This window comes from Ahaetulla prasina, chromosome 1 (genome assembly GCF_028640845.1).
Source record: "Ahaetulla prasina isolate Xishuangbanna chromosome 1, ASM2864084v1, whole genome shotgun sequence".
Lineage (NCBI taxonomy): Eukaryota > Metazoa > Chordata > Lepidosauria > Squamata > Colubridae > Ahaetulla > Ahaetulla prasina.
The window spans coordinates 267523220-267546905 of NC_080539.1; the positions used below are offsets into that span (position 1 = coordinate 267523220).

At 45.4% G+C, this 23686-nt stretch overlaps 1 protein-coding gene across 6 annotated transcripts in view; it reads right to left on the reverse strand.

Annotated features, from left to right (window-relative positions):
* TMEM86A (transmembrane protein 86A) overlaps positions 1 to 22173 on the reverse strand; it is a 150047-nt gene extending 127874 nt beyond the window's left edge. For 5 of the 6 annotated variants that reach the window (XR_009152199.1, XR_009152201.1, XR_009152200.1 and 2 more), the window contains exon 1: positions 21364 to 21964. Coding sequence is in view for 2 of the 6 variants with exons in the window: in XM_058158307.1 (XP_058014290.1) it covers positions 21364 to 21456 (93 nt within the window). In the remaining 4 variants the exon portion in view is untranslated. Of the gene's footprint in view, positions 1 to 21363; positions 21965 to 22006 lie in introns of those variants that run through there. The other variant, XM_058158330.1, reaches the window with a different exon arrangement.
* Positions 22174 to 23686: the final 1513 nt, after the last annotated feature.

A 23686-nucleotide genomic window follows, 5' to 3' on the forward strand; every position in this document is an offset into this window, starting at 1 on the left:
AAAATGTAATTTCATCAAGTGTAAGTGGTGAGATCAAAGGCAAAAATAAATAAAGAACAAAATATATGTTTGTATTATAGGTGACATATAAACTGAAATAGTAAGTTTGCCACAGTACTCATATTTATAAACTGTACTTAACAATTCATGTTGTGCAAATATAGAATATGGCTTAATACTGTATATCCACCCAAATATATTAATTATATTTTTATTTCCTATCAACCCAAAAGCTTTAACAAGCAGCTTCTATACGCAGTTTTTCTGTTCTGCTCTGAAACAGCAATCTTCAATACCTTAACAGCATAAGATTCAAGACTGGTAATGGCTAATCAGAAAGGGGAATCTTAAGGTGATAAGTAGAACACTCACTGAAAGCACATAGCAACTATAGGAACGGCAAATGTTACTGGGAAAGAGATAACAAAATTCCAAGATATTTGTAAATATCTGTGTTTTTCCTGAAAATAAGACCGTCTTATACTTTTTTGCCACAAAAAAGGCACCAGGTCTTATTTTCCAGGGGAGGGGAGATGTCATCCACTGAGTCATCTCACTTGTGTGCGTCGACCCCAGCCTCCTTTTCGCTGTCAGAGGCCTTCAGGAACTTTTTCTGCGGTCTTAACAGAGCTCTGTTATCGGCTGCAGAGGCCTTCAGGAAAGCCTTGCCAGGTGCAGAAGAAATGGGCTGGCAAGGCAGGTGTTGGCGTGTGCAAGGCCTGGCTGCAACTGTCTGAAGGTAAGTAGTACAGAAGCTCCAGCCCCTACCCACCCTGATCACCACCCTAACTTAATTTTTACTCATGCACCCTGGAGTGGGTAGGCTCTTAATTAGGGCTTATTTTGGGGGTAGGGCTTATGTTGGGCTCATGTGTAAAAATCAAGCTAGGATTTACTTTTGGGGTAGGTCGTATTTTCGGGGAAACACGGTTACTAATGTTTGTTTATTCAACTATTAAAAAAACTTACATATAAAAAGATGCAATAAAAAACTAGACTTCCTAGTGAGGAAGTTCTAAAATATTTAGGATAGTTTACAAAACCTAACGAACAACCACTTAAATGGGAATAGAATCAACATGTATAATATAATCCTATGGATATTTCGCTCATACATAATTAAACAGGTGAACTTGATAGTAAGTATATTTAAGACTGTAATCTTCAGGGATGAGAAAAAAGGGAAATAAAATGTTCTCTGTTCCTCTCAGAATATTCAAAGCTATTCAAGATTATCTAAAATTAAACGAGCACTTGATTCATAAACAGTAAAAAAATACTTATGGAAATTAAAATAGTTAATTTATCTATTCTATCATATTCATTATAAAATGTTAAAATAATTATTATATTTATTTATTTTATTTATTTATTTATTTATTCAAATTTATATACCGCCCTATCTCCCGAAGGACTCAGGGCGGTGTACAGGCATTTAAAAAACATATAAATACAATATAAAACAATTAAAAAACTGATTCTAAGAAGCCCGTAAATTTAGAATTAAAATATCAAGTAAAACCCAATTTAAAACCAATAAATTAAAATCTAGCTCAGCCCTGCACAATTAAATAAATCGTTTTAAGCCAGCGGAAGGTCCGGAGGTCCGAGCTGGCGAAGTCCGGGGTAGTTCATTCCAGAGGGTGGGGCCCCACAGAGAAGGCCCTTCCCTGGGTGTCGCCAGACGACATTGCCGCGCCGGCGGCACCCTGAGGAGACCCTCTCTGTGAGGCGCGGGTCGGTGAGAGATATTCGGTAGCAGTAGGCGGTCCCGTAAGTAACCCGGCCCAATGCCATGGGCGCTTTAAAGGTGGTCACCAAAACCTTGAAGCGCACCGAAAGCCACAGGTAGCCAGTGCAGCCTCGCAGGATGGGTGTTATCACGGGAGCCACGAGGGCTCCATCTATCACCAGCGCAGCCGCATTCTGGACTAACTGCAGCCTCGGATGCCCTTCAAGGGAGCCCCATGTAGAGAGCATTGCAGTAATCCAGGCGAGGCGTCACGAGTGCGTGAGTGACCGTGCATAGGGCATCCCGGTCCAGAAAGGCGCAACTGGCGTACCAGGCGAACCTGGTAGAACGCTCTCCTGGAGCGGCCGTCAAATGGTCTTCTAGAGACAGCCGTTCATCCAGGAGGGCGCCTAAGTTGCGGACCCTTTCCATCGGGGCCAATGACTCGCCACCGATGGTCAGCCGCGGTTAGCTGACTGTATCGGGATGCGGCATCCACAGCCACTCTGTCTTGGAGGATTGAGCTTGAGCCTATTTCTCCCCATCCAGACCCGTCGGCCTCCAGGCACCGGGACAGCACTTGATAACCGTTGGGGTGGTCCGGTGTAGAAAAGTACAGCTGGGTGTCATCCGCATACAGCTGGTACTTCACACGAAACCACTGATGATCTCACCCAGCGGCTTCATGTAGATGTTAAACAGAAGGCGAGAGGATCGACCCTGCGGCACCCACAAGTGAGGCGCCTCGGGGCCGACCTCTGCCCCCGTCAACACCGACTGCGACCGGTCGGAGAGATAGGAGGAGAACCACCGATAAACGGTGCCTCCCACTCCCAATCCCTCCAACCGCGCAGCAGGATACCATGGTCGATGGTATCGAAAGCCGCTGAGAGGTCTAATAGGACCAGGGCAGAGGAGCAACCCCTGTCCCTGGCCCTCCAGAGATCATCCACCAACGCGACCAAAGCCGTCTCCGTGCTGTAACCGGGCCGAAACCGGACTGGAGCAGGTCTAGATAGACAGTTTCATCCAGGTGCAAGGGAAATTGATATGCCACCATACTCTCTACAACCTTCGCCATGAGCGGGTTGGAGACCGGACGATAATTACCTAAAACAGCGGGTCAGGGCGGCTTCTTGAGGAGGGCCTCACCACCGCCTCTTTCAAGGCGGCCGGAAGACACCCTCCACCAAAGAAGCAGTCGTAATCGCCTGGAGCCAGCCTCGTGTCACCTCTCGAGTGGCCAGCACCAGCCAAGAGGGCACGGGCCCAGTAAACACGTGGTGGCATTCAACCTACCCAACAACCTGTCCATGTCCTCGGGAGCCACAGGGTCAAACTCATCCCACACAATGTCACCAAGACCACCCTCGTGCATCTCGCCCGTATCACTGCAATCTTGGTCCAGACCATCCCGAGCTGAGCGATTTTATCGTATAGATAACCGTTAAACTCCTCAGCACGCCCCTGCAACGGGTCATCCGCTCCCCTGGTGTAGGAGGGAGCGAGTCACCCAAACAGGGCGGCTGGGCGGTTATCTGCCGATGCAATGAGGGAGGCGTAGCTACGCCTCGCTTCCTCAATGCCACTAGGTAAGTCCTAGTATAGGACTTCACTAGTGTCCGATCAGCTTCGAGCGGCTAGACCTCCAGAGACTCTCCAGGCGTCTTCTCCGGCGCTTCATCCTCTCAGCTCCTCGGAGAACCAAGGAGCCGGTTGGGACCTGCGCCGGGTCAGAGGCCGCAAAGGCACGACACGGTCCAAGGCCCCGCGGCCTGTTCCCAGGCCGCAACAAGTTCCTCAGTCGAGCCGTGAGCCAGACCCTCAGGAAATGGCCCAAGCTCCGTCCGGAACCCATCCGGGTCCATCAGGCGCCTGGGACGGAACCAACGTGTCGGCTTCGCTTTCCTGCGGTGGTGAATAGCGGTCAGAAAGTCCAGGCGAAGAAGAGTGATCTGACCATGACAAAGGTTCAATGACTAATTCCTTTAAGTCCAGATCTCTCAACCACTGACCAGAGAGAAAATCAGGTCCAGGGTGCCACCCCCAATGTGAGTAGGGCCATCACCTACTTGGGTCATGTCCAAGGCCGTCATGGAAGCCATGAACTCCCGAGCTGCCGTCGATGACGAGCCGGACGATGGCAAGTTAAAGTCCCCCATGACTAAAAGTCTGGGGGTCTCAACTGCCACCCCAGCCAGCACCTCCAGGAGCTCGGGCAGGGCAGCTGTCACGCAGCAAGGAGCCAGGTACGTGATCAGCATACCCATCTGACACCTATGACCCCATCTCACAAAGAGGGATTCGCACCCGCAATCTGAGGTACAGTGGTCTCCTCGGCTCTAGACTCTCTCTAATCACAACCGCCACCCCCACCCCTACCCTGGGCCTCGGCTGATGGAATGCACGGAAACCCGGCGGGCACAACTCAACCAGGGCACGCCCCTTCAGTGCCCAACCAGGTCTCCGTAATGCCCATAAGGTCCATGGAACCCCCTGTATAAGGTCACAAACGAGGGGCTTTGTTCACCACGGACCGGCATTGCACAACATCAGCCGGAGGCCCAAGCTCTGAGGATCCTGACCATCCGGGAACGGGTGAAGTCCAGGGTCGGAGCGTGATCGCTTTCAAACATCGAGCACGCGCTCCCGAAACTTGGTATGACCCTCGCCCGCCATACCTGCCTCTCCCACTTACCGTGTCAATAGAACCACCCTCACAAATAGGAACACGCTCTCCCCCCATAACCTCTGGACCTAATAAAGAAAAACCGCCGCGAGCATGTGCAGGAACTGGCCCCCTACCCGACGGGTTACCCCATTACCGCCCTTACCTCCCACCCTTAAAAATTCCCTTTCTAAAAAACCCCATAAACCCTTCTTTTTAGCATGCCACCTCTGTGGGTCCCAAGACCCGTCATAGAGGCCGGCCCTCGATAATGTGGTGGGCCATTCCTGCGAGGCGGGGGCACCTCGCAGGCGCAAGAGTTCCTGTGGCGAATAACGCATAGAATCAACCATCAGCTGACTATGTCCCATTTGGCAGCCGAGATGTTATACTGGGATGTCATTCTGGAGTCCGGTAACGGATGGAAAAAAGAGATGGAAAAAAGAGACAGGCAGTCCGTCCTAAAGAGATGTAAAATCCATTATATCCTGATGGATTAGCAGACAAAAGATCGTAAACCGTCTCAACCCATCCACCAGGTAGATGTTCCGCTGGACCGGAGTATGCCGTCTGCGGGAGAGATGTTCCAGCAGTCCAGGAAGGAGGTCCGGGGGTGGGGGTAAAGGGTAGCCACAGTGTCAGCTGGAGAATACACCTTCCTGCCCCACGCCTCAACATGGTCATCATGTCCATCACTTGCCCCCACCCTCAGTGGGAGAGATGATCCAACAAGCTGGAAACCAGAAGCCCAAGGAGGCGTAGTCCAGGCGTATATTGAATTGTAACTAAAAATAAAGAATTTAACTCAATAATGGATTGGGGAGGATAATTAAAATTTTAATCATTTCCAAGACCTGACAATTAATAATAACTTGGACAACTTTAAAATGGTATCAGTAAAGTTCTGGTCATATCCCCCGGATATGAACAGTTGCAGGAATTGGGTATGGCTAGTCTAGAGAAAAGAAGGGCTAGGGGATGACATGATAGCAGTATCCCAGTATTTGAGGGGCTGCCACAAAGAAGAGGGGGGTCAACTTATTTTCTAAAGCACCAGAGGGCAGGACAAGAAACAAGGGATGGAAACTAATCAGGGAGAGAAGCAACCTGGAATTAAGGAGAAACTTCCTAACAGTGAGAACAATTAACCAGCGGGACAGTTTGCCTTCAGAAGTTGTGGGTGCTTCATCACTGGGGTTTTTTAAAGAAGAGTCTGGAATGGTCTGAAATGGTATAGGGTCTCCTGCTTGAGCAGGAGGTTGGACTTGAAGAGTTTCAAGGTCTCTTCCAGCTCTATTCCGATTCAATATGGAGGCTGTTGTATTCGCAAAACAACAGCAAGAAGTGAGGCAACGCAGGAGAACCATTAACAGTTCTTTTATTAACTACAAACAATTAACTGAGGTGAGCAAGCAAGCAAGCTCTAAACTGACAGCCCTTTTATATTGGAGCTGTAAACAGCTCAGCCAATAGCAGCTCCTTAATTCTCCCGCCGGCTATAGCATTGGCGGTTAACCAATCAACTGCTGGTTACTGGTCATGTGTTCTCCAGCCGAAACACAACAGAGGCTACAATATCCAGCATTTCCATTCAAAACAACCAAACATACTCTCTTCCCAGAGCTTATACAACCCAATACGGCTAGTCAAGACATTGAGTCCTCTCTCCTGAATACTTTCTACATACAGTACATTGAGCTATGATTCCTATTATATAATAATTCTATTATTCCTAAGCAGCAGGCAGTTAGGGATGATGGGAATTTACATTTGATAATGTCCCCCAATAGTCTTTTTTTTTTTTTGCCTTTTTAAGAAGAGGAATTAAGACACTGGGGATTTGATAAACTTGTCCAGGAAAGTAGAAGGAACACTTTTTGCAGCCTTTGTAGACAAAGCACCACTAAGAGGGAAATGGAACACACAGCTGTCTTGTAAGACTAAACAAGAGGGATTGTTTTTCCTTTTTTATTCACAAGGAAGTAAACAAGGGCATTTCATTAGGCTGCTTGGTAATATTTTTCCAAGAAAATTTTGTTTCCTGACACTTGGCCATATGGAAGGCTGAATGAAAAGGAAAAACACTGTGCTACACCGGATAGTATTTCTCAGAACAGGACAGAATATCCTTGTTAATTGCTCCTTACTAGGCAGGTTTTTTAGTCCATTTTTTTTCTGTTCTGCATCTTTAACGAAGTCAACAAGAACAAGCAGAACATTTAAAATGAAAAGTGACCTCTTTTCCTATGATCTAATAAGGATGTTCCCATTAAAGATTTCCAAGACATTTTCAAAATCCTCAGACATTTTCTGAGGATAATTGGCACTTGATGCTTAACCCAAGAAAACAATTGCAGTAGGGAATTGGAACTTAAAAATGGAACTTAAAAGTTATCAATATAACATTTCAATCTATATGCAATGACAGCCCTCTCAACTTCTCCCATCTACTATTGACTTGGTTCATAGCAATGGTGAAATTCAGCCGGTTCTATCTGGATCACGTGATCTGGTAGTGCCACTGGCGGGAGGCTCTGCCCACCTGCCCGAATGTCAACACATCCCATTTTTGACCTTCTGTGCATGCACAGAAGACTCTGTGCATGCATGGAGGAGGCACGCACTCTCACATTTGCCAACTGGTAGTGAAGATAAGTGAATACCACCCCTGGTTCATACATCATACTGATCCAAAGGTGGTTTGGTTTTGGCTTGACATGTGATCCCAGACACTGCCATTTGTAAATCATGATTGATAACATAATGTAGCATATAAACAAAGCCAATATTATTTCACCTCCAAAAGCACTATCAGCCATTTACCACCAATGATCAATAGTGAAGCTTGGCACAAGAAGCAGACAAAAGTATTGATTCACTTGGGATTCTCCTACTGGCAACATAGTACTCTTAAGATTTTTAAACTACTTTCTTCTGGTTAACATTTAAAATGTGAAATATGTTTGTTGCTTCCATTAATTATGACAGACTCTTGGCAGAGATCTACAAATGCTCCCAGAGTATTTATCACATTGGTGAAAAAATTATTCCCCGTAGGTATCCTTTTGTTAGCCTTTTTCTTACATTAACCCATCTAGTCAGAATTAGCGAGTCCTCTTATAATGTAAACTCAGAATCACCAAAAAGACAGTATCAGATTGGCTCTCTAGACCATTTCGTCAGAAAGGAAGCTTCTTACACGATTTCATCAGAGATGAAGCTTCTTATACAATTAATCCAAACGGCAACGGTTTTTAACAACAACAGGCCTGAGATTACATCGTTTTAATCTATTCTTGCTCTGTGGATAGTTTTAATTTTTCTCTAAGAGTTTCTACCCTTAAGCTTCATATAAGCAGATATAAATCAACCCAAATTTCTCACACTGAGGTACAAATCCCTATTTCAATCACATTATACAAAGACCTGCTCTCCAGAGAAGGTTCTAATGCTGGGAAAAGTAGAAAGAAAGAGAAGAAAAGGATGATCAGCAGCAAAGTGGATGGATCCAGTTGTAGAGACCATAAATGCACCATGAAGGACCAGGTCAGGGATTGATCATCATGAAGAAAATCTATGAGGTGATCACTAAGAATGGACAATGACTTGACAGCACATAACTATTTAATAGAGAACAATATCATCTATATATATGATACTGGGCTTAAGAACACAGGGTTTTCTTGTAACTGATATTAGAAATCTTCCCAGCAGCCTTTCTACTGGGTTTTAGGCTAGAAGTGGCTGTGAATAGACTATTGTCATTTTTTTCTGGGAAATTCTCTTATCCACAAAGTTTATGGCTCACCCCAATCACACTAGCTAGCATAATACAACCCTTTAAAAGCACACAATATAGTATGTATTAGATATTACACAGCAAAATCCTTCCTAGCCTAGCTTTATTAATAACTGCTACTGAAGGTTTTAAATATTTTCCATGGAAATTAATGGAATTTAACACTTCTCTTTCATATGAGACTGGGGCTAGAATCAATAAAGAACACAAATGCGTTACCCAAACATTTCTGAGAGCTTGTAGTAGTTCTAATAGCAGAAACTGAAATCTGCAGAAATCTCGTATTAGCATCATTCAAATATATACCTACTGCATTTAGCCTACACGGAATCCCCATTATTCTGTTGGTGCAGTACAGTCAACTTTGTGAAACCGAATAAAACAGGCTACTTCATTTGCAGGTTCAAAGAGCAGGAAAAAATAGAAATAAATGGAAACATCTAGAGACAGAATGATGAAAATGGTAGAATATGTCCATGCTCACTTTTCAAAGCATTCTCTCACAGTTAGGATACAATGTGGTTAGAGTTTTTAAAAACAATGTTAATGGATGCTGAATTTGTATATTCTACACAGCTAAGCATATACAGTAAAGAGAATGTCAAGTCTACAGATAGGGTAAGGTAAATCCCTATTTAGGAATTTTGTTTCCAAGCAAGCTTTTTAACTTGTAGTAGGAGAAGTTCTGAAATTTTATTTGGAAATTAAAGTAAAGCAGAATTGCTCATCAATGTTTTGTATTTAAACAATATAGTGACAAAATAACATACAATAGTTATCATATATTGTATATTATTGTATGCACTGTACTATTCATCATCATCTGGCGCATGTCCAAGATGGCGTCGCGCCGCTGATTGAGAAATGCGGCAGCGAGCCTTCCTGGACGTTTTTGGATGTGGGGGGACCTTTTGAGACCTTGGGTCCCCCCGCCCGGGTGGATGAACGTCTCCTCAGCCCGGGGATGTTGAGGTGGGTTTTGGGCGGCCCGGGGCGGCCCAGGGCGATCTCCCACAGCGGCAGCGGCGGCGGCATTCCATTTCCGGCGGCGGCGGCCTGATGCAGCCTTGTCCGGCCTGGTCGGCCTGATGCGGCCTGGTCCGTCCCGGCCTGGCCTGGCCTGGCAGTGGCCTGGCCTGGCAGTGGCCTGGCCTGGCAGTGGCCTGGCCTGGCCTGGCAGTGGCCTGGCCTGGCCTGGCAGTGGCCTGGCCTGGCCTGGCCTGGCAGTGGCCTGGCCTGGCCTGGCCTGGCCTGGCAGTGGCCTGGCCTGGCCTGGCCTGGCAGTGGCCTGGCCTGGCCTGGCCTGGCCTGGCCTGGCAGTGGCCTGGCCTGGCAGTGGCCTGGCCTGGCAGTGGCCTGGCCTGGCCTGGCAGTGGCCTGGCCTGGCCTGGCCTGGCCTGGCCTGGCAGTGGCCTGGCCTGGCAGTGGCCTGGCCTGGCAGTGGCCTGGCCTGGCGGCCTGGCCTGGCAGTGGCCTGGCCTGGCCTGGCCTGGCAGTGGCCTGGCCTGGCAGTGGCCTGGCCTGGCCTGGCCTGGCAGTGGCCTGGCCTGGCCTGGCAGTGGCCTGGCCTGGCCTGGCAGTGGCCTGGCCTGGCCTGGCAGTGGCCTGGCCTGGCCTGGCAGTGGCCTGGCCTGGTTCGGTGGCCGGCGTTGGCGTTGGCAGCTTGAGCCGGTGGAGGGGACCCTGTGGAGATCTTGGGTCCCCTCCCCACCTTGGGTGAGAGCGCCCCCCCAACCTGGAGAGTAAGGAGGGCTCTGGACGGCCTCATCGGGAGGGCCAACTAGAGCGTTTCTCTTCCGGCGGTGCCCTGGTTTGGTTAGGTGGCGCTGGCGTTGGCGGCCCTGACATCGGTCGTTGATGAAGATGACGCTCGGACGTTGGCAGCGGAGTTTCCCCCAGGTGGAGCCGAGATGGAGCCCATGGAGTCCGTGAAATTGGAGGACTCGCCCTTTCCTCCCCCCACCACCACCCTTGGATTGTCCATAGAACATCATCGAGCCTCAGTTTGTTGCCATCGGCAGCCAAATTAGGCTGCAATTTTCGAGACTCGATGGGGACGGGGGTGATCCGTTGCGGTGCTGAGTGATTGTATAAGGCGGTGACTATTTCATCTACCGCCCGAGACTGAGACTGAGACTGAGACTGAGATGGATTTCCATCGACTTTTCCCACCCGGAGATATCCTGACCGTCCAGGATGGGTCTGCTTGCCGTGTTTTTTCATCATGTGGACATTTTCAGCGGCTGACCTTCTTGCCCTCGAGATTCCCTCTCTCGTGGGTTTGGCCCTCGTTATCGAGGGCCCATCTTGAGGACGGGTTTTGGAACCCGAGATGGCATGCCAAGAATAGGAGACTTAGGGATTTTAATTAATTGTTTTAACCGTTTTTAAGGGAGTTTTAATGGGAATTTTACGGGAGGGTGGAAATTGACGGGCGTGGGTTGGGGGGGAGGGAGGGAGGGTGGGTGTTGGGGGAAACCCGTCGGGGAGGGTATGTCCAGTCCCAGGGTGTGCTCACGACACTATTTCAGTTGGTCCGAAGACAGGGGGGAGGGGTTTGTACAGAGCAGAGAGTGTTATTCCATCTGTACGGTAAGTGGGAGGGGCAGATATGGCGGAGGCAGGGGGCCGTATCGTCCTTTGGGAGCACGTGGTCGATGTTTAAAAGCGATCGCGTGCTCCGGCCCCCCAATCCTCACTCGTTCCCTGGATGGTCAAGACCCTCAGAGCTTGGGTCTTTGGCTGATGCTCTGCAATGCCCGGTCCGTGGTCAACAAGGCTCCCCTGATTTGTGACCTTATTCAGAGGGAGTCCGCGGACTTTATGGGCATTACGGAGACCTGGTTGGGCGCAGAAGGGGGTGTACCCCTGGTTGAACTGTGCCCTCCGGGTTTCCGTGCATTCCATCAGCCGAGGGCCCAAGGTAGGGGTGGGGGGGTGGCGGTTGTGATCAAAGAAAGTCTGGAGCCGAGGGAGTCCACTGTTCCTCAGATAGCTGGCTGTGAATCCCTCCTTGTGAAGTGGGGCCATCGGAATCAGATGGGGCTGTTGATCACGTACCTGGCTCCTTGCTGCGTGACTACAGCCCTACCTGAGCTACTAGAGGTGCTTGCTGGCGTGGCGGTTGAGATTCCCAGACTTTTAGTCTTGGGGGATTTCAACTTGCCATCGGCCGGCTTGTCATCAACGGTGGTTCAGGAGTTCCAGGCCTCCATGACGGCCTTGGACCTGATTCAAGTAACTGATGGCCCTACACACATTGGGGAGGCGTGCTAGACTTGATTTTTATCTCTGGTCAGTGGGTTAATGATCTGGATTTAGGAGATGTAGTGAAAGAACCGGTGTCATGGTCAGATCATTTTCTTCTTCGCCTAGACTTTCGGACCGCCGCTCACCACCGCAGGGAGACGGAGCCAACACGTTGGTTCCGTCCCAGGCGCCTGATGGACCCGGAGAGGTTCCTGATGGAGCTTGGGCCGTTCCCTGAGGATCTTGCCCACGGCACGACTGAAGAACTGGTTGCGGCTTGGGAACAGGCCGCGGCTGGGGCTTTGGACCGTGTCGTGCCTTTGCGGCCTCTGACCCGGCGTAGATCTCAATTGGCTCCCTGGTTTTCCGAGGAGCTAAGAGAGATGAAACGCCGGAGAAGACGCCTAGAGAGTACCTGGAGGTCCAGCCGTTCCGAGGCTGATCGGACACTAGTGAGGTCTTTTACTAAGACCTAGCTAGTGGCAATGAGGAGGCGAAACGTTCCTACGTTTCCACCCTCATTGCATCGGCAGATAACCGCCCGGCCGCCCTGTTTCGGGTGACCCGTTCCCTCCTTCATCTCGAGGGACGGGATGACCCCCCACGGGGACGGGCTGAGGAGTTTAACGGTTATCTATACGATAAAATCGTTCAGCTTCGGGATAGCTTGGACCAAGATTGCGATGATCCAACCGAGATGGCGGAGACACGTCTTGTTGAGGTTATTTGGGATGAGTTTGATTCTGTGGCTCTCGAGGACGTGGACAGGTTGCTGGGGAGGTTGCATGCAACTACATGTTTACTGGACCCGTGTCCTTCCTGGCTAGTGCTGGCTGCTCAGGAAGTGACACGAGGCTGGCTCCAGGGGATTATAAATGCTTCTTTGGTTGAAGGGGTTTTCCCCGCCGCCTTGAAAGAGGCGGTGGTGAGACCTCTCCTGAAGAAGCCTTCCCTGGACCCAGCTATTTTGGGAAACTACCGTCAGTCTCCAACCTTCGCTTTGTGGCGAAGGTTGTAGAGAGTGTGGTTGCGTGGCAGCTCCCCCGGCACCTGGAGGAAGCTGTCTATCTAGACCCGTTCCAGTCCGGCTTCCGACCCGGTTACAGCACGGAGACGGCTTTGGTCGCGTTGGTGGATGACCTCTGGAGGGCCAGGGACAGGGGTTGTTCCTCTGCCTTGGTCCTATTAGATCTCTCAGCGGCTTTTGATACCATCGACCATGGTATCTTGCTGCGCCGGTTGGAGGGATTGGGAGTGGGAGGCACCGTTTATCGGTGGTTCTCCTCCTATCTCTCCGACCGGACGCAGACGGTGTTGACAGGGGGGCAGAGGTCGTCCGCGAGGCGCCTCACTTGTGGGGTGCCTCAGGGGTCGATTCTCTCGCCTACCCTGTTCAACATCTATATGAAGCCGCTGGGTGAGGTCATCAGTGGTTTCGGGGTGAGTTATCATCTGTACGCTGATGATACTCAGCTGTACTTTTCCACCCCGGACCACCCCAACGAAGCGGTCGAAGTGCTGTCCTGGTGCCTGGAAGCAGTACGGGTCTGGATGGGGAGAAACAGACTCAAGCTCAATCCCTCCAAGACGGAGTGGCTGTGGATGCCGGCACCCCGGTACAGTCAGCTACATCCGCAGCTGACTGTTGAAGCAGTTAGTGGCCCCAAAGGAGGTGGTTCGCAACTTGGGCGTCCTCCTGGATGGACGGCTGTCCTTTGATGAACATCTGGCGGCCGTCTCCAGGAGGGCCTTTTACCAAGTCCGCTTGGTCCGCCAGTTGCGTCCCTTCCTTGACCGGGATGCCTTATGCACAGTCACTCACGCTCTGGTTACGTCTCGGTTGGATTACTGCAATGCTCTCTACATGGGGCTGCCCTTGAGGTGCACCCGGAGGCTGCAGTTAGTCCAGAATGCGGCTGCGCGAGTAGTAATGGGAGCCGCTCGTGGCTCCCACGTAACACCACTGCTCCGTAGTCTGCACTGGCTTCCTGTGGTCTTTCGGGTGCGCTTCAAGATTTTGGTTACCACCTTTAAAGCGCTCCATGGCTTAGGACCCGGGTACTTACGAGACCGCCTGCTGTTACCCTATGCCTCCCACCGACCCGTACGCTCTCATAGAGAGGGTCTCCTCAGGGTGCCGTCCGCCAAACAGTGTCGGCTGGCGGCCCCCAGGGGTAGGGCCTTCTCTGTGGGAGCATCGACGCTCTGGAATGAACTCCCCCCTGGCCTACGTCAAGTGCCTGATCTTCGGACCTTCCGTCGTGAGCTAAAAACATACTTATTTATTCAAGCGGGACTGGCATAATAGTTTGATTTTAAATTGGGGTTTTATTAATATTCTTAAATATTTTAAATTTAATTTTAATTATTAGCCGTTTTTGTAATTTTGATATGTTTTAATTTGTTTTAATTGTACATATTTTGTATTTTATCTCCGGCTGTACACCGCCCTGAGTCCTTCGGGAGAAGGGCGGTATAAAAATTCAATAAATAATAAATAATAATAAATAATAATAAAAGGGGGAATAAAGCCAAAACCAAGAAGGTTAGAACAATGAACTTAATCATTATTCTTCTTCTGTAGCACCAATGAAAATATATTTACAACCCCACATACAATTTCCGGGATTGCCACATTTCTGTGACCAAGATAAATATTTCATCTTTTTTTTTTTTTTTGGGTGGTTCTAAAAAAAATCCTAGCCCTGAAATGAGGGGTTGACTCTTTACGAGGTAAATATGATCTTTTATTCCTATGCAGCAGTTCAGACCCTTAGCTCAGTCTTTTCTACCATAAATAAAATCCTGTTCCTGTCAAGAGTGGCCTTCCTCAAGGCAGCGTCCTTGGACCAACACTCTTTATACTATACATTAATGATCTTTGTGACCACATCTCAAGTAATTGTGTTCTCTTTGCTGATGATGTCAAACTATTTAACACCACAGACAATACTTCTATCATTCAAAACGACCTTGATCATCTATCCGCTTGGTCTAAAAATTGGCAGCTCCAAATTTCAACCAGCAAATGCTCAGTCTTACATATAGGAAAAAAGAACCCAAAAACTAAGTACATACTAGATGGACATTACCTTACAGACGACCCCCATCCCGTTAAAGGCCTTGGAGTTTTCATGTCAAATGATCTAAGTGCCAAAGCCCACTGCAACTACATAGCAAAAAAAGCTCTAAGAGTTGTAAACCTAATTTTATGTAGCTTCTTTTCCAAAACACCACACTACTAACCAGAGCATATAAAACATTTGCTAGACCAATTCTAGAATACAGCTCACCTGTTTGGAACCCTCACCACATCTCTGACATCAATACAATTGAACGTGTCCAGAAATATTTTACAAGAAGAGTTCTCCATTCCTCTGAAAACAACAAAATACCTTATCCCACCAGACTTGAAATCCTAGGCTTAGAAAACTTGGAACTCCGTCGCCTTCGACAAGACCTAAGTTTAACTCACAGAATCATCTATTGTAATGTCCTTCCTGTCAAAGACTACTTCAGCTTTAATTGCAATAATACAAGGGCAACCAATAGATTTAAACTTAATGTTAACCGCTTTAATCTAGATTGCAGAAAATATGACTTCTGTAACAGAATCATCAGTGCTTGGAATACTTTACCTGACTCTGTGGTCTCTTCCCATAATCCTAAAAGCTTTAACCAAAAACTTTCTACTATTGACCTCACCCCATTCCTAAGAGGACCATAAGGGGCGTGCATAAGCGCACAAACGTGCCTACCGTTCCTGTCCTATTGTTTTTCTTTTCTTCTTCCTATATATATATATACTCATACCTCCTAATATTTATTCATATATATGTTTATATGCTATATAATCTTTTTGTATGATGTTGTGACAAAATAAATAAATAAATAAATAAATAAATAAATAAATAAATAAATAAATAAATAAATAAATAAGGCAGGAGGGGATTACTCACTTAAGATTGATTGATTGAGGGTGGGGCAAAATAATGATTAAGAGAGATGGAAACACCTTGATATAAAGCGACTGATTTAAAGTGGCGCATAGCCAGTAATTCAATTATCAGTAAGGCAAACTGATGAAATTACTGCCCAACATCTCATCTAACCCTCAACTCCAGGATGTTGTCAACCACCTCAAATCTAGGTTTCCTGTTTACTTTCTGTTCCAAAGCTGAATAGGTGAGCACACTTCCAGACAAAGACGAAGGCTGCAACCCCCAACTGCTATTTTTAAGAACCTTTCCATTCCTGAAAATCAATTAGCATGGGGAGTTTGTATTGTGTTTGGACTATGTAAGCTTCTTATGGTGTATTTCTAATTAAAACAATTCATTTTAATGTTATTGCTAAAGTTAATTACTTTGGATTTTATTGTTATAATTAAGTGGAGCAAGGAGATTGGTAAGCAATACGTTGCCTTCACATTGCCAACTTCAGATATTCTAGCTGTGCCTACAAAGGATGATTCCTCATTAACCTCTTTTCATATGAATAAAGAGTGGTATTTGCAATATTTCTAACAGATTTGTTTGAAATATGATTTTTCTGAGTTTCTAAACATTTTTTTAAAAAATGACATGTTATAGTAATGTTATCATAATTATGTGCCTGTGTGTCATGTCAAACCTGGCATCTCGTGATTACATGGACAGGACATGGACTTCCACGAAATTTTCTTGGCAACGTTTTTGAAACGTGGCTTGTTATTATTACATTCTTCCTACAAGTGAGAGATCACTTTTCATCTTGTTGATTTCTCTGCCTAAGGCGGGACTAGACTAGACTCCTATGCCTGCACATTAACCACTAGACCAAACTAGTGGTTAATGTACTTGTTGCAAAAAGTAGGATGGTGATGGGGAGACTCTAAATGTTTTCCCACCTTGCAAAAATAATAGTAGTATGTTCATTTGAACAAGGAGAAGAGGATGCAAAGCAGGTCAGTGTGTCTTATGTAGTTTCTTCACATGTTGCCCTTTTTAATAAAAAAACCTAAATGTACTGTATGGAAGATTTACTGTAGTACTGCTGCCATTAAGGATTTGATGAAATGCCCTAGATAAAAACATAGTGTGATAAAAACATAGTGTTAAGCAAGACTCCAGGTATTCCTTTCTTTTACCTTTTGAATGGAAATCTTCTTTCCTAGAGCAGCCATTGGTAATAAGACAACTTGGCAGGTAACTACTCAGAATTAGTGTCCAAATATTTAAAGAATTTTGCTGTGACTCTGTTACCTAGAGAACAGAGCTTAGAGGTGGGTTACAAGCTGCATTACATAATTGAAGGAAGCCAAGGAAAGTATTTGATTATTTGATGTGGCAGAGACCTTTGTAGACTAAGAGATAGGATGCTGACTAGCTGATAACTGAAAGCAAACAACTGATTCTGCTTCACATAGATTTAGTGCTCTCTCCTTTCCATTAAATTCTCAGTCTACCTCATGAGTAAATAGAATACATCTGTCTAATCGGGATTAAGCATACATTTACTTTTCCTTCTTTAGTTCTTTAATTTTATTAGGAGAACAAGTTTGGAAAAGTGGCTAAGGTACCAGACTAGAAACAGTGAGTTCTAGTCCCACCTCTGTCAGAAAGCCAGCTTGATAACTTTAAGTCAGTCTCTCCCTCTCTCTCTGTAAGAAGTGAGCAATGGCAAATCACTTCTGAAAAACCTTGCCAAGAAAACAGCAGGGACTAGTCCAGGCACTCACCAGGTGTCAAAAACTGACTTGAAGGCACACACTGTTTAACAATTTCCTTTGGGCTTTTAACCAAGGCATAAAGATTTAATATAGCATATGCACCAAATCAAATTCCTTGTGTGTCCAAACACACTTGGCCAATAAATTCTATTCTATTCTATTCTATTTAGTTTACCCACTGGAAAATACAGGGTTAATCTTACTATCTAAGCAGCTCAAGATCAAACGATGAACCCATTTCCTAATCTGATAGGTTACGAAAACTCTAAAAGTGGTAAAATTCTGACACTATCAAGTATTGAAAAAAAATTAAATGTGTAACCAGATATAATATTTGCAGTTCAGGAACAAATACCTATAGATTTTTTTTTTATTATTTGCATTTATATCCTGCCCTTCTCCGAAGACTCAGGGCAGCTTACAGTGTGTAAGGCAATAGTCTCATTCTATTTGTATATTTTACAAAGTCAACTTATTGCCCCCCCAACAATCTGGGTCCTCATTTTACCTACCTTATAAAGGATGGAAGGCTGAGTCAACCTTGGGCCTGGTGGGACTAGAACCTGCAGTAATTGCAGGCAGCTGCTGTTAATAACAGACTGCATTAGCAGTCTGAGCCAGAGGCCCCAGATCCAGGAACAGTAGTAAAATGATGCTCTTAGTTGTAAATAATACAGACATTATATTACATTGACTGGTGAAAAAGAGATCAATCAGCACTGTGAAATTAAAACAGTGCACGAAATCCTTGCTGCATACATTTATTTCCCCAATTTCCAATATATCCCAAAATATCCATATATATTTCCCAGATGAGGTAGAGCAGAGGTGTCAAACTCAATTTCATTGAGGGCCACATCAGGGACGTGTTTGACCTCGGGGTGTGTGTGTGTGGCCGGGGGGGATTGTCAGCTTGATGTCACTCAGGTAGGGGGTGCCTGTGGTGGCCCAAACGCTCTGCCAGCAAAAATGGGCTCCCGAGCTCCATTTTCGATTGCGACGGCCTCCTGGAACCCTCTGCTAGTGAAAATAGAATAGAATAGAATAGAATAGAATAGAATAGAATAGAATAGAATAGAATAGAATAGAATAGAATAGAATAGAATTTTTTATTGGCCAAGTGTGATTGGACACACAAGGAATTTGTCTTGGTGCATATGCTCTCAGTGTACATAAAAGAAAAGATACATTCATCAAAGTACAACATTTACAACACAATTGATGGTCAATATATCAATATAAATCATAAGGATTGCCAGCAACAAGTTACAGTCATACAGTCATAAGTGGAAAGAAATTGGTGATGGGAACTATGAGAAAATTAATAGTAGTGCAGATTCAGTAAATAGTTTGACAGTGTTGATGGAAAATGGAGCTAGAGAGGGCTGCAGGCAGCCCTCGTGAGTTCTGTTTTTGTCTGTGACTGCCTCCTTCAACCCTCTGCCAATGAAAATGGAGCTCAGAAGGGCCGCGTGCTCCGTTTTCGCTGGCAGAGGCACGCAGGCCGATCCTTCACTGTTTCCAGGATGGCCCCCAGATCTGGGCCCCGGGCCTTGAGTTTGACATCTCTGAAGTAGAGGGATGTAAATCAACAGAGATTTGCTTTGATGTCAACATTTCTAGGTTTCATTCTCTAGGTAAGTCTGAAAAAGATTTTGGATGGAATCCCTGGAAAAATCTGCTGCCAGTCAGTGTAGACAATAATCAATCAGATAAATCAAGAAATAATAATATGATTCCTATTTTACACAATGGAACCCTTTTCCTGAGAAATAATAAAAGCAAAATGTACAGCAATGTTGTACATTCAGATTGCAATAATGCAGTCCTCAGGAAGAAATTCTCCATAAGAGAAAATTAGCTTTTGTTCTTTTGCAGTTCTTATCAGGACTAAAAAAACAAATAGCCAGAAGTTTGTTTCTTTATGGAAGGCAAAATAATAACATAATTTTCAGGATAGCTCCAAGCACGTTCATCAGCCTACATGTCACCCCAAAGATCAACTTTTAAACTTATAAAGTAATGTGCTGAAAAGACATTTTTCTTTCTATTTTCTAGTCTCAACTGCAATTAACTGTTATAATTAGAAATATGAATGTAGGAATTGAGCTTCAGCTTGTTTTAGATTAAGTTATACTCTCCTTGAAAAAGCAGGTTCTCAGTTTTGGGAAGTAATTCGTCACTGAATTCCCAGGCAGTATCTCTACTGTTGCATAATTTACAATATGTGGTACCGGGGATTGCACATGAAAAGCAGCCAGAAACTACAGTTGATGCAATACGACGCAGCCTGGTTGCTAACAGGCGCAATGGCGCCTTTACAATACTGAAAAATCTGTTCTCGCTGTCAATTTTATACCAGGCATATTTTATTTGCTGATATTAAACTTTAATGTCCTAAATCACTTAGAGACTAAGAATTTATCTCCTGTTACCAGCCCTGTTCAACTGATGAATCTGCAGAAATATCTCTTCTGAAGATACCTCTGCTACCACAAGTCTGTTTTTCTGGCATGAAGGCTTCTCATTTGTTGCTTCCAAACTATGGAATGGGGGATTTTTTGGCTTTTAGTTCCCGTATCTCAGCATTCTGTGACAAGGTAAAGGTTCCCCTTGCACATCTGTGTTAGTTGTTCCCGACTCTAGGGGGCGGTGCTCATCTCCGTTTCAAAGCCAAAGAGCCAGCGCTGTCCGAAGACATCTCCATGGTCATGTGGCTGGCATGACTCAACACCAAAGGCGCACAGAATGCTGTTACCTTCCCACAAAAGGTAGTCCTATTTTTTTACTTGCATTTTTTACGTGCTTTCAAACTGCTAGGTTAGCAGAAGCTGGGACAAGTAACGGGAGCTCACCCCGTTACACGGTAGCACTAGGGATTCAAACCACTGACCTGCCGGCCTTTCGATTGACAAGCTCAGCATCTTAGCCACTGAGCCACCACATCCCTACATTCTGTGATAGATAAATTAATTTAGATAAGAACACTTTTCTTTCACCAATATTTTAATTATTAAATGGCATCAGTATTAATTACAATATTAATTTTGTTAAATTAATATTAATTAATTAAGTTTTTAACTTTTTAGATTCCAAGTCTTTTTTTTTCAGTTCCGTTAGCTAATATGAACAATTCCTAGAGCACAAAAACAAGATATACCCATAAATAAATTACAGTAATCCAAATCAGAGCATGATACAGGGAACTTTCTAAAAGGCATCAATCACAAATTATCCTATTATTGCTGATAGTTCATGACCTGTACAGTTGCAATGTCATTAAGAATTCTCCACCCTATTCGATGATAAAAATGAACAAACTGTGTATCACATATTCAAATTAACAGAAAATGGCATGCATTTATTCTGCTCCTGCAGGAAGTCTGGAAAAGATTTCCTAAGGAAAGCTTACATTATCCTTCTAATTAGTTCTGCAAAATAGAATTCCAAGATGCTTCACAGTTGACCAGAGAACCAAATTCAATTCACCTTCCCAAACTGTAAAACTGTCACAAGTCTGAAATCTCCTGACTTTCTAATTTCACATTACTTATACCCGCTGGCCAGTGTTTTCCTTCAGTACATGCATCTATTGGGGGGAGGGAACGTTTATTTATTAGATTGTTGTATCTTCCCTTTATTACTTTATAAGCAACTCAAGACCGTGAACATACCTAACACTCCTTCCTCCTCCTATTTTCCCCACAACAACCAAGTGAGGTGGGTTGGACCCAGTGGTGGATTGCTACAGGTTCATCCACAAGCGAACCAAACCTGTAGCGATGGGGTTTGAAACCCACTATTGGTTGGACACAGAAAGAGAGAGAGACTGGTCCAAAGTCACCTTGCTGGCTTTCATGCCTAGAATTTACAGCCTCCTGGTTCCTGAGCTAGTAGTACCTTAATCAGTAGGCTAAACTGGCTCATCCTAAATTTAAATTCTAAATTTAAATCTACTTCATTTCCATTATTCTGCCCACATAAGAGCAATTGTTGACTTCTGTCGCTCTCTCGTTTCTGTTTTTGTTTCATTATTGCCAATCTGATGGTTGGTGTTTGGGAGGAGAGGGGACAAAGGAAAGACAGAAACAGAACTTATGCTGATACCGATTTTCTCTCACAGGAATTCCCCGATCTTCCTTCCGCAAAGGCAGCATCAACTCGTGATCGAGAATCTACATGTAGACGGCTCACGTTCTACTTACTATAGGCCAGCCTCGGGGCAGAGTCAGACCCAAGCGTTGGCAAGCAAAAGCGCCAAACATCAGTGCACCGAATTCTCTTCCGAAGCCAGACATTTAAAGGGAGATTAACCCTGGACCGTCTTTCTTTCTTCCTCCGTTCCGCCCTCCTCCTTAAAACATCTTCCCTGTTGCCTACCCCCCAACCGACCGGATCCAAGGAATGAAATCAACAAAGTCACGCTTTCTTGTCACATGTTTAATGTTTTCATCCAATCGAGCTTTCAGATGCTTTTGGTGGGGAGCGGGGGTGGGGGGGAAGCGCTAAGAAAAGCAACACTTGGCATGCCACATTTTCTTTCTAACAAAGCCGGGTGGGGGAAGAAAGAAAGAAAAGGTCTGGAAACAAGAGCGAGTGCGCACTAGGAGGAGAAACCCCGGAGTCTAATTAAACAGCAAACATGCTGGAGGCAGTCTTTACTTGCCGCATAGCGACTCTTTATTATCTATTGTTATCTATCAAAAGACTCCTGCGGGGATCATAAAGTCGCCTTGCAGATACCGCACCTCCTTTCCATCAGAGGATACTATCTGAATATCTTGTCCTGTCTTTTTTTTTTTTTTTTACTCCGGCCAAAAGAAAACAAAAACAACTGACTGAACTCACCACGGTCACCGGGGACACCATGTTTGCCGAGGCGACTTCTATAGGTAGTTCTTCGCGTTTGCTTATATAGCTCGCTCTTAACTGCGGGTCAGACAGCTACCGCTTTTAATGAGATCGGAGGGCATCTATTTTTCTCAATGCCGATTGTTTTCTCTGGGCTTTTTAAAGAACGCCGTGACGTCATAATGCTCAGAGCGAATGTGCAGCGAGGGAAGAGAGCAGGGGGGCGGGGGCGGTCCTGCAGCAAATACGTCTCCGCCCCGCTCTCCTCCTATGAAGGGCTGCACTCGCTGGTGAGTTGACCCGTCCCAATGCGTATTATAAGGGGAGCAGGGAGTTGTCCGAATGTTAAGAACTGCGTTCCCCTAAAAAGATGTTGAACTCTTCTCAGCAAGCATATATAATTGCGTCGATCGCCAATTTCTATTATTATTATTTTTTCCCCGGTTCTAAATCTTTTTCATCTAAATCCTTTCCTTGATCGCTTTTGCCGATTTAAGAACAAGGTTAGCTGTCGCTGTGGCTCACTAGAAACAAAACATAAAACTACGGCTGTCTTTATCGGAGGCAACAGAAGAACCAAAACAAAAAGAGAGAGAGAGTACGCAGGCTGCAGCTTTTTTACACTTGAATACATACTGGAAGTTGTACAATACTGTACTCAGTGGAGACTGTGCAGACACAAAGTAGCTACCAAGGTTTCAGTCCAATGCCTCTTTATCTCTAAGTAATCCCACTGCAAGACGCCAAGGCAAGGCATACTTGTAAATAAGACCTGTATACTGCACCAGTCAAAAAAAGGGCTGTGAAAATATTTACAGACCCCTCACATCCTGGACATAAACTATCTCAACTCCTACCCTCAAAACGACATTACAGAGCACTGCACACCAGAACAACTAGAAACAAGAAGAGTTTCTTCCCAAACGCCGTCACTCTGCTAAACAAATAATTCCCTCAACACTGTCAAACTATTTACTAAATCTGCACTACTATTAATCTGATCGTTCCCACCACTCATCTCCTTCCACTTATGATTGTATGACTGTAACTTTGTTGCTTGTATCCTTACTATTTATATTGATATTGTTTCCTGATTGCTTATTTGTACCCTATGACTATCATTAAGTGTTGTAAGTGTTGTACCTTGATGAAGGTATCTTTCCTTTTATGTACACTGAGAGCATATGCACCAAGAGAAATTCCTTGTGTGTCCAAACACACTTGGCCAATAAAAATTCTATCTATCATTTTATCTACAGCAGGGCTGTGTAGGTTTAGGCAGGCTGAGAGACACACTATTGAATAATGCACCTGGGCTAGTTTCCCAGTGTGAGCAGGACCACAGCAAAAAATTATACTAATGTTAACTGAAATTTAACATAACTAAATGGTAAACATTGAAAGTAAGGATGCCTTTGCATTATTTGCATGGATATAAATTTATAGTTTTCTTAGGAAAAGCATGGAAATAGCATTCTTTTTTTTTCCTGTCTTTTTCCATCACACACATGGAAACCACATGGAGTTTACATTTGAAGGAGGTCTTAAAGAAGGAAAGGCAACTCTAGTCCACCCTTCAACCAGTGATTTCTAGCACTCCCCCCACCCCCAATGATCATGAAGCTGCAAACTCCAGGTACTGAGAAAGCTAGCAGGCTGCTACTGGCATAGTCAAAT